This window comes from Physcomitrium patens, chromosome 6 (assembly GCF_059467195.1).
Source record: "Physcomitrium patens ecotype Gransden chromosome 6, ASM5946719v1, whole genome shotgun sequence".
Lineage (NCBI taxonomy): Eukaryota > Viridiplantae > Streptophyta > Bryopsida > Funariales > Funariaceae > Physcomitrium > Physcomitrium patens.
The window spans coordinates 9,239,122-9,251,062 of NC_143415.1; the positions used below are offsets into that span (position 1 = coordinate 9,239,122).

General features: G+C 32.8%; 1 protein-coding gene across 7 annotated transcripts; it reads right to left on the reverse strand.

The window, feature by feature from the left end:
- Positions 1-1,074: 1,074 nt before the first annotated feature.
- Positions 1,075-11,715, reverse strand: LOC112283686 (uncharacterized). Of its 7 annotated transcripts, none has more exons than XM_024522734.3 (9): positions 11,595-11,715; positions 11,126-11,269; positions 9,906-10,927; positions 9,440-9,630; positions 9,082-9,151; positions 8,601-8,694; positions 6,570-8,179; positions 5,302-6,375; positions 1,075-5,081 (listed from the first exon to the last, which is right to left on the reverse strand). In XM_024522734.3, the coding sequence occupies exons 7-9, from the start codon at positions 8,163-8,165 to the stop codon at positions 1,614-1,616; spliced, it is 6,138 nt and encodes a 2,045-aa protein (XP_024378502.2). In that variant the 5' UTR covers positions 8,166-8,179; positions 8,601-8,694; positions 9,082-9,151; positions 9,440-9,630; positions 9,906-10,927; positions 11,126-11,269; positions 11,595-11,715; the 3' UTR covers positions 1,075-1,613. The 7 variants fall into 6 exon arrangements, with proteins under 7 accessions (XP_024378502.2, XP_073390750.1, XP_090107290.1 ...); XM_073534649.2 differs by having other exon boundaries at positions 6,570-8,286; XM_090251163.1 differs by lacking the exons at positions 1,075-5,081; positions 5,302-6,375 and having other exon boundaries at positions 7,455-8,286.
- Between the last annotated feature and the right edge of the window lie 226 nt (positions 11,716-11,941).

Sequence of the window (11,941 nt, forward strand, 5' to 3'; positions counted from 1 at the left end):
AAATTATAAAAAAGTTGAAATTTAAATATTTTTAATTTTTTATATTTTTTTTGGAAAACATTATTAAGCTAAAAATATTAGTTTCTACTTAAGAAAATCAAAAATCATGTAATAACCTAATAATAATGCTATATTTAAACTATTTGAAAGTCATAACTATTTTTAAGAAATAAAATTATGATTTTTTTGACATCATTATAATAATCAACTAATCTAAAATTATGAATTAAGTTTAAGAATATATCTTTTAAAGAATTTTTAACTTTTAAATAAAATATTTCTTCCTTCTTTAAAATAAGAATCAATTTAAAATTAATTTAGAAACATAATAATACTTAAGTCATATAATAACAAAATAGATTTAAGAAAATTAAATTTTTTTGATAATTTTACTATGACATGGCATTGAAGTAAATAAATAAATAGATAAATAACTTCTAAACTATTTACAATAATTTTATGTAAAAAATATAATATTTAATCTAATTAAAGAGATTTATTAAAAATACACTCTTATTACTATGTGGACACTCTCAAGGGCTAGTTTTTAATACTTTCAACAATTTGTTATTGAAAATATTACACTTAAGTAACACAAATTATTATTAATATTATTATAGTTCTAAGAATTAAATAAAAAAAATAATTATTTAAAAACCATGTGAAAAATGAAAATTATAATAATATTTCATGATATAAAATAAATTACGTCTGATTTATTTAACACAAAGATCAAGTCTGAAACTATATCTTTTTAATATGATTAAATCTCAATATAATACTATTTATAATTTTTTTTAAGACAAATATATTTAATAAAACTATAAAATAAGTATTAAAAAAACCATAATATTTTAGAAACTAATACTTTCTAAAAATATTCTAAATAATATCTATATCAAATAGTTTTAAAAAGTCATTGATTAAATCCTCTCAAAAAAGATATATTTTCCAATTCATTTCACAAGCATGTCAATTTTGATCAATCCTTCAAATAAATTGTTGTTAAACAAGAAAGATTTGCCAAGTTATTTGACAAGCCTATGAAATTAGAGAAAATTCTTAAAGAAGGTATTGCAAAAAAAAAGGATTTGCTAAGCTTATCAAGCTTAAGCAATCTCTTTATTCAAAAATTATAAAAATACCAAATTATAAACCTTGAAAAGGTTTTTAACCACCATGCCATTCTAGATGACACTTAATTCAATCATTGTCAAAGTCAAAGGAGTTTCCAATTCATTTGGCAAGCTTAAAAAACTTGAGCAACCACTCAAAGAAAGAATTGCCAATTCATTTGGCAAGCTTTGAAAGCTTGAGCAACTACTTAAATTAACTATTGTCAAAGAAAAGAGATTTGTTAACTCATTTGGTAAGCTTATCAAGCTTGAGCAATCTTTTAAATAAAGTTCTTCCAAAGAAAAAAGATTTTCCAATTCATCAAACAATCTTATCAAGCTTGAGCAACAACTTAAATTTACACTTCTTAAAAAAGTAAGATTTGATAATTCATTTGGCAAGTATGTCAAGCTTAAGCAACAAATCAAATAAAATATTCTCAAAGAAGAAAGAATTGCTAATTCATTTGGCAAGATTGACAAGCTTAAGCAACCACTCTAACTAAGTCTTGTCAAAGAAGAAAGATTTGCCAATTCATTTGGCAAGCTTATCAAGCTTAAGCAACCACTCAAATTAAGTCTTGTCAAAAAAGAAAGATTTGCCAATTCATTTGGTAAGATTATCAAGCTTGAGCAACCGTTTAAATCAAGCATTTTCAAAGAAGAAAGATTTGCCAATTCATTTGGCAAGCTTGTCAAGCTTGAACAACCACTCAAATCAAGTGTTGTCAAAAAAGAAAGATTTGTCAATTCATTTGGTAAGCTTGTCAAGCTTGAGCAACCACTCAAATCAAGTCTTGTCAAAAAAGAAAGATTTGCCAATTCATTTGGCAAGCTTGTCAAGCATGAGCATCCACTCAAATTAAGTCTTGTCAAATAAGAAAGATTTGCCAATTCATTTGGCAAGCTTTTTAAGCTTGAGCAACCATTCAAATCAAGTCTTGTCAAAGAAGAAAGATTTGTCAATTCATTTGGTAAGCTTATCAAGCTTGAGCAACCATTTAAATCAAGCATTTTCAAAGAAGAAAGATTTGTCAATTCATTTGGCAAGCTTATCAAGCTTGAGCAACCACTCAAAACAAGTTCTTCCAAAGAAGAAAGATTTGTCAATTCATTTGGCAAGGTTGTCAAGCTTGAGAAACCACTCATAATAAGTTCCTCCAAAGAAGAAAGATTTACCAATTCATTTGGCAAGCTTGTCAAGCTTGAACAACCACTCAAAACAAGAAATTTCAAAGAATATAGATTTGCCAACTCATTTGGCAAGCTTATCAAGCTAAAGCAACCACTCAAATTAAGTCTTCTCAAAGAAGAAAGATTTGCCAATTCATTTGACAAGCTTGTCAAGCTTGAACAACCACTCAAAACAAGTTCTTCCAAAGAAGAAAGATTTGCTAATTCATTTGGCAAGCTTGTCAAGCTTGAGCAACCAATCAAATAAAGTGCTTTCAAAGAAGAAAGATTTGCTAATTCATTTGGCAAGCTTGTCAAGCTTGAGCAACCACTCAAAACAAGAACTTCCAAAGAAGATAGATTTGCCAACTCATTTGGCAAGCTTATCAAGCTAAAGCAACCACTCAAATCAAGTATTGTCAAAAAAGAAAGATTTGCCAATTCATTTGGTAAGCTTATCAAGTTTGAGCAACCGTTTAAATCAAGCATTTTTAAAGAAGAAAGATTTACCAATTCATTTGGCAAGCTTGTCAAGCTTGAGCATCCACTCAAAACAAGTTCTTCTAAAAAAGAAAGATTTGTCAATTCATTTGGCAAGCTTATCAAGCTTGAGCAACCACTCAAATCAAGTGTTGTCAAAGAAGAAAGATTTGCCAATTCATTTGACAAGCTTGTTAAGCTTGAGCAACCACTCAAATCCAGTATTGTCAAAGAAGAAAGATTTGCCAATTCATTTGGCAAGCTTGTTAAGCTTGAGCAACCACTCAAATCCAGTATTGTCAAAGAAGAAAGATTTGCCAATTCATTTGGCAAGCTTGTCAAGCTTAAGCAATCACTCAAAACAAGTTCTTCCAAAGAAGAAAGATTTACCAATTCATTTGGCAAGCTTGTCAAGCTTGAGAAACCACTCATAATAAGTTCTTCTAAAGAAGAAAGATTTGCCAATTCATTTGGCAAGCTTGTCAAGCTTGAGCAACTACTCAAATTAAGTCTTGTCAAAGAAGAAAGATTTGCTAATTCATTTGGCAAACTAGTCAAGCTTGAGCAACCACTCAAATCAAGTCTTGTCAAAGAAGAAAGATTTGCCAATTTATTTGGCAAGTAAGTCAATCTTGAGCAACCACTCGAATCAAGTATTGTTAGAGAAGAAAGATTTGCTAATTCATTTGACAAACTTATCAAGCTTGACCAATTACTCAAATCAAGTCCTTCTAAAGAAGAAAGATTTGCCATTTCATTTGGCAAGCTTTTCAAGCTTGAGCAACCACTCAAAACAACATCTTCCAAAGAAGAAAGATTTGCCAATTTATGTGGCAAACTTATCAAGCTTGACCAACCACTCGAATAAAGTACTTTCAGAAAAGAAAGTTTTACCAATTCATTTGGCAAGCTTGTCAAGCTTGAGCAACCACTCAAATCAAGTATGGTCAAAGAAGAAAGATTTGCAAATTCATTTGGCAAGCTTGTCAAGCTTGAGCAACAACTCAAATTAAGTATTGTCAAAGAAGAAAGATTTGCCAATTCATTTGGTAAGCTTGTCAATCTTGAGCAATGACTCAAATTAAGTGATGTCAAAGAAGAAAGATTTGCCAATTCATTTGGCAAGCTTGCCAAACTTGAGCAACCACTCAAATCAAGTCTTGTCAAAGAAAAAAGATTTTTCAATTTATTTGGCAAGCTTGTCAAGGTTGAGCAACCACTCAAATCAAGTATTATCAAAGAAGAAAGATTTGCCAATTCATTTGGTAAACTTGTCAAGCTTGAGCAGCCACTCAAATAAAATGCTTTCAAAGAAGAAAGATTTGCCAATTCATTTGGCAAGCTTTTCAAGCTTGAGCAACCACTCAAATTAAGTCTTGTCAAAAAAGAAAGATTTGCCAATTCATTTGGAAAGCTTATTAAGCTTGAGCAACCACTCAAAACAAGTTCTTTCAAAGAAGAAAGGTTTGTGCATTCATTTGGCAAGTGTGTCAAGCTTAAGCAATCACTCAAATGAAGTGCTTCTAAAGTATAAAGATTTGTCAATTCATTTGGCAAGCTTATCAACCTTGAGCAACTATTCAAATAAAGGCTTTGTAAAGAAGAAATATTAGCCAATTTATTTGGCAAGATTGTTAAGCTTGAGCAATAACTTAAATCAAGCTTTCTTAAATAAGAGAGATTTACCAATTCATTTGGTAAATTTATCAAACTTGAGCAACCATTTAAATAAAGTTCTTCCAAAGAAAAAAGATTTGCTAGTTCATTTGGCAAGCTTGTCAAGCTTGAGCATCCACTCATATCAAGTGTTTTTAGAGAAGTTATGTTTGTCCATTCTTTTGACATTACATTTAAAGTTTTGTTATTAAGTAATCTTATGTTTGTTAAATTTGTAAGGTTTTTAAAGCCTTCTTGTACAATATTGAATTCAATAGATCCATCTAAATCAAGTCTCATCAATGTACCAGTTGTAAACAATGTTCTAGGTAGTGGTTCACCAAAAGTAAATCCTATTAGACTCAATATTGTCAATTCTTCAAATACTTTCCAAAACTCTTCATTGCACATTGCAAAGGGCAGCTTTATTTTGCTACTATGAAATCCAAAAAGATGGTGATAATTTTTATTTCTTAGTAACAAAACTTTTAACTTCTTTGCATTTTCTACCAATAACATAAGTATTTCAAAGACATCTTCACTTTGCTTTGCATCAATATTACATATAAGAATTCGTAAAGAACAAAACTGTAATCCTTTCATAATAAACCTTCTCAAGTTATCTTTCATATTATAATCAAGAATTATACCTTCCAACTAATCAACATGACAAGAAAATAATTAGAAATCACAATCCATAGCTTTATCAACTACTTCAATCATGTAGAAATCTCTAAATATTTCATATTGCAACACACAAGTTCTGTAATATTGTTCTTAATAAAAATTCAAATTTCTTGTACTCTATTTTTTTTAAATATTTATTTTATGTCAATAATTGTATTCAAGTTATTCTACCACTATTTGAGAGACTTACCTTTGTTGTTACTCCATGCATCGGCACCATATTTGCATTCCAAATTCGTGTGTCTTTGTATTCTTTATCTTCTTCAACAATCTTTCGTCCCATATCTTGTAATTGATCATGCACTTTTATCACACCATCTTTTTCTATTTTTATCATTGATTGATGAACCAACATGTCTAAAATAATACTTGCATCTTGCTCTTCATCTCCACTTTTTCTATTGGTCCATATTTGTATTATTGTCTCTTTCATTGTACAACCCCATTTCACATTGTTACAAAAGAAGCAACATATGTCCAAAAACATATTCTTTTCTTCAACTTTCATGGCATCAAAACTTATCTTCAAAATAGTCCATAGCTTATATTTACTATCTATTTCATCTCCATCCAAAGGCCTTCCTCTTCTTAACTTTTGCAAAGCTCTTTCCCAACATCTCAACCTCTTTTGTCCTCCTAAAAATGATCCCAAAACTTTTAAACTCAAGGGTAGTCCATTACAAGATCTTACAATCTCTTTGCTAACTTCAGTAAGTTCTTTAGGCAATTCATCACCATCTCTACAAGAATAAGCTGTAAATAACTTCAAACTTGTATCTTTGTCAAGTTCTCCAATATCAAATTTATGAATCTTTGTAGGATAGCTTTTTACCACCTCCCAATTTCGAGTTGTCACAATTAATATGCTACCTTTGTTAGAATATAGAATATTTGTAGGAACTACATCATTGATTTGACTCTTGTCCTTCACATCATCCAAGACCAACATGAACTTTTTGCTCATCAATACTTCTTTCATCATAGCTTGTGCTTCTTCTAAACTCCTTGGTTTTTTTTCAAAGTTTAGTTGGTTCAAAACTTTGCAAATTATTGAAAGACCACTATCCTTCTTTTGAATACCTTCAATAAAGCATGATACATTGTACATGTGTTGCATGGTATCAAATGTAATCTTTACTAGTGTGGTCTTTCCAATTCCACCCATACCAATAAAACACAATGCATTTATTCCACTCTTGCATAATTTTTTGATGTTTGACAAACGTTTTTCTAAACCTATTATATTATCTTTACAATCATGTACCTATGCAAATAACCAAATCAAGATGTTAACAAATATACAATTCATGCTATAGTCTCTAAAAATTAATCTAACTACATATTCATATTTTGACAAAATAAATTTGTTAAATTACACATATTTAAATGTGAAGATCTTGAAATCAAACAAACCAATGCAACATTTATATCACACTAAATCTCAAATATAAAACTTACCAATGTATCACCAATATTAACATCTTTTGATTTACTACTTTCATGATCTTCTTTCTTAAATATTCCAAAGTGAGGTGTTTTGGCTACATCAATTCCCACCAAGTATTTTTTTTTCAATATTTCAAGTCTCTTGCAAATGTCCCCAAAACTAGGTCTTCTAGAAGGATTCAAAGTCCAACATTCTTCAATCAATTTACTCAAATCATCACAATTTGAAGGCAACTTTGGTCTTTCACCTTTCTCAATCTTTTTCAATAATTCTTTTTTATTGTTGATACCATCAAATGGAACTTCACCTGAAAGAATCTTAGAACATGTCATTGCAAAAGAATACACATCTGCTTCAAAAGCACACATCTCTATTGATTCCATTGTACTTTTCAATATCTCTGGAGCTGTGTACATTAAAGTCCCATATATGTATTTATTTTCTTTAACTTTTGGATTCCTACCCACATTGATCTTTGAACAACCAAAATCAATCAACTTCACAACAGCATAATGAAAACCATGACTAGATTTATCATCATCAATAATATTAAGTAGTATGTTCTCCGGCTTTAAATCTTGATGTGCGATTTGCATGTCATGTAAATAACACATTCCTCTTGCAATTTGATAAATAATATCAATAAGAAAGTAGTATGGCATTGCTCTTTTTGCCTCCAATATGTTGCTCAAACTTGTTTGCATCAATTCCATCACCAAGTATACTTTTTCTTTTGAGTTATTCATCTTTGAAGACTCTCTATTCTCATTTGCATTACTTTTGGCTGCATAATAATATTTGATCAAGTTTGGATGGCTTGTGATAGCCAAGATACTCACTTCTTTCATGAACATAGTATTCAAATCAGCATCCATTATTTTTGTTGCAGTTGCAAGTCCAAACCACTTTGATTCATAAACTTTTCCAAAAGCACCTTTATTTATAATTCTCCCAAGCTCTAAACTTTTGATATCACTTGATACTTCCAAAAAATCCACCTCTCCACCATCTACACGCCACAAGTTCGTCAACCTTGTTGATAGATAGTTTACCAATTCACAATCTTTAAATTGAACATCTTTACTTTTATGATCCAATCTTTTGAAAAGTTCTTCACCATCATGTTTAACTTCTTCACAAGTTGAAACATCAAACAATACAATTGGAATGTCCTCCATCTTTTTCGGATACTTCTTTGATAATAGATCAATTCCCATATCATAACAAGTCTTTAAGTCCCATAACAACTCTCTAAACATTTCTTTGTTCTCCATTTGAAGGATACTTGCTTCACACCATTGTTCTTGTGCACAAGCTTTTACCAACTTATATATCCTCAATGTTATATACTGAAATTCAAAAAATAGAATTTTATATTCACTTCTTCCATTGGAAGAGGCTCTCAAGACTTCAAATACTTTAAAAACACGACCAAGTTGTTGGCAAATATTTGCACATTGTTTTTTATTCAATAGAACTTTTGTCTTCAATAACACCTCCATTTCTTGATTGTAATCATAGCATTGAATAAGCACATCTCTAATATCAACTTCTCTTGCTTTGAGTACAACTCCAATATCTTCCACAAACTTGTTACAAAATTCCATAACAAGTACAAATCCTAATGTACAACAACCAAATAAAAACCTCCACATTACTAAGATGTGCTTCACAACCATCTTTACAAGATAGGCCATTGCAAATATTTGGAAAATATGTATAATTCACCTTCAATCACATGAATAAATCCTTAGTACACAATTTACAACATCTCAATAAATTTTGATCACCAAAAAATTCAATGTAACAAAGATGATACTAATTAACTTTATATAGACTAAATAAATCTCTTATTACATTTGTGATTCTTTTTTATAACTTTTTATTACTTCTCATTATTTTATATAAATAAATATTCTTTTATTCTATGTAAACAAATATTCCCACATATATATATATATATATATGTATATGTAAATACATGAATATTCATCCCAAACATCTCATAATCTAAACAAAATAAATATCAATGATATTCATACCTCAAAATAAATCTAGCAATGGATTTTAGAATATACTCTTTTGCTAACTCATGCAACCATAGATTTTTGAAATTTTCTTTGATTGCCACAAAACCTTCACACAAAGACAACATATATGTTAACAAAATTGATTAATATGTAAACTATTACACATGCTTCATACAAACAAAATTGATTCATATCTTTGATAAGCATTAAACTAGATCATCTTCTCAACACACCATCAATCTTTAAATAATTATCTAATAACACTAATTCTTGACATTTTATTATAAATATAATATGCCATAACATTATTCTATTTAAAATGATACCTAATCTTCTTATTAAGTTAATAAACTTTTTTTCTCCAATCCTTTATGTTTCCTAAATACAAATGACACAAATTAGGTAATCAATGAATGAAAAGTCCGCCCTATGCAACAAATGGCTCAAATGACTCAAAATCTTCATAAACAAACAAGTGTGAATCTATTCTCACCATACTCCAACTTGAAGAACTCTTCCGTCCTTTGAAGCACTCCTATCTCATAATCCGATGGCACACAAGCCTAGCCAAGATACAATTGTGATATGTTGTTCAATGCACCGTCATCTTCTTGCCAATCAGACTTCCCCTAAATTAACATCATAACTTACAGTATCTGCAATATTCAATCTTCTTAAAAAACCCAAAACCTCTTTATTGTTCACGCTCTTGCATTGGATACACCAAACATGAGCTTACGATCAACCCTATTGTCTGGCTTCCGAGCATCACCTCGAGCACCATACTAGAAACACACAGAAAGCCATCCCAACAATCTTGGAACCAAAAACAAATCCACATCACTACCTACCATCCACGGCTCCTCGCTCTCACGTCATTTGCATGCGGCACATAGATGTCACGGCGTCATGTATTTAAGCGCAGATTCGAGCAATTCGAAGCGAGAAGACAGCACACTGCAGCGAGGGTTTTGCTGCGAGAGGGCGAAGGGAAGTGTACAATGGGACGCAGGGGGCGAAGCTGTAAGGATTGCTTGAAACCCTGGACACAATGAACACAACACTGATGGGTTGTATCATCCAAGGGACGAGAATCAGCCTACTAACAAACAACGGTGTACCAAAGACAAACATCCAAATTAAGTATAAATGAAGATAATTTACAATAGTTCACTCAAATGTGAAATGTATCACGACTAGATTCTTGACTGAACTAGTTCTAAAAATAAACCAGATTATGTGACGTATAGTAACTGGTAAAACCAATCGGGATAACGGAATTTATGCAAACAAAGGGATAGTAACGCGCTTTCTCACCTTAGACTACGACACCAACTGCTGGAACAATCCTTCGCTTGTTGCTGAAGTTTAACAACACCAGTATTTGTAGCAATCCAATATTTCATAGTTCATCATTGCTTCTCTCATAAGTTGGGTGGGTAATCCAAGGTGCGAAGGGCCAATTTACCACTTCAATTGTTGCCAAAAAGTTTCGTTCTAACTCCAATTTGACTGATTCTGGGGTCGTCCGAAAGCAAAGATGGCGAGGCTCCAACACCACGATTTCCACCTCAAAATTCAAAATTCACCAATGAATGCAAGAGACTAGTTCAAGAAAATCCGAGGTGACCCAATAATGAACCTACTAACAAACAATGGTGTACCTTACTGTATTCAGCACTACACACACACGCACACAGGGCTTACAATATCTACTCAATATTAGTACCAAAACTAAAATAAAATAAAAAACAACAAAGGATTCGCCCGGCTTCGGTGACCAACTGCATGAAATAGAAGATGGTGAGATAAAAGCCGAAAAAAACACGAGAAGAAAGTATAAAACAGAAAAAACTAGTATCCAGGATCGCCTTTCCTCGTTCTTCTGTCTATCGCATGCTTGCCCAGGACGACGTTATCTGATAAGTATCGTTCCAAACTGGACTTGTTGTCGATGGTGAAAGACGTGGTCTTCCAGAACGTGTTACAAGTGAATGGAAGCTTGTACTCGTTGGTTGGTTCGGACAACCGCAGTTGTGCTTCAGGTGTTCCTCTTCAAAGGTGAAAGTGCTGATTTTTGCTACTTATCTCGGATATTCGTGACACTTTGCTCTTACGAAAGAGATTTCTGCAGTCGATCCCGTGTCATCCTTCTTGTTGTGATTGATCGGTGACACCGGAGAAATTTCTTATCTCGAGGCAGCTGGTGCATTAACTCTGATAACAAGCCCCGGTGAAGCTCATCGGGAGGTTACCAAATCTGAGTACGATGTTCTGTTGATAGTTCAATCAAGAGCATTGCAAGTGTAATGTAATCTCCGACTAAAGTTCAATATTACCTGCAGTGGAAGAGCCCCAGGTCAGATCTTCTGTTGAGAACACTGAGTCATTCAAGATATATGACACAAACAGATAGGGCACATTTAGTCTTTCAAGACATATGACACAGAGAGATTGCAACTGTGAGTCAAAGAAAGCTCAATCCTCAAAATGGACTGAGAATCTTCGTAGATGAACAAGTTTGAAGATGATCTCACCATATTCCTGGTTGTAGAAGTCTTCCGTCCTATACATCATTCAGATCTGCTCCTACCCCGCAATTCGATTGCGCACAAGTCTAGCCAGGATACAATTGTGATATGCTGTTCAATGCGCCGTCATCTTCTTGCCAATCCTCATACCTGAAGCCGGAATCACAAAATTAACAAGCAGACAAACAAATACTGAGTACACATCACGCAAGAATGCAAGACAGCCCAAGTTAATAGCAAAAGATTCGAAATTCCGCTAGATTAACATCATAACTTACAGTATCCACAATATTCAATCTTCTTAAAAAACCCAAAACCTCTTGATTGTTCACGCGCTTGCATAGGGTACACCAAACATGAGCTTACGATCAACCCTATTGTCTGGCTTCCGAGCATCGCCTCGAGCACCACACTCGAAACATAGAAAGCCATAACAATCTCGGAACCAAAAAAAAAGAGAAAACCACGGGATTACCTGCCATCCGCGGCTCCTCGCTCTCACGTTGTTTGCATGCGGCACAGAGATGCCACGTCGTTTGCAAGCGTCATGTATGTAAGCGCAGATTCGAGCAATTCAAAGCGATGGGAGGGCACATGACAGGGTTTCGCTGCGAGAGGGCGAAGGGAAGTGATTAAGGGGTCGACGGGGGTCGAGGATCTGTGCCGCGCTTGAAACCCGGGACGGCTCGGATGAAAAGAACACTGATGGGTTGTATCATCCAAGGGACGGTAATGAGCCTACTAACACACAATGGTGTACCCAACTGCATTGAGCACCACATACACACACAACAGACAGGGCTTCCAATATCTACTCAACAT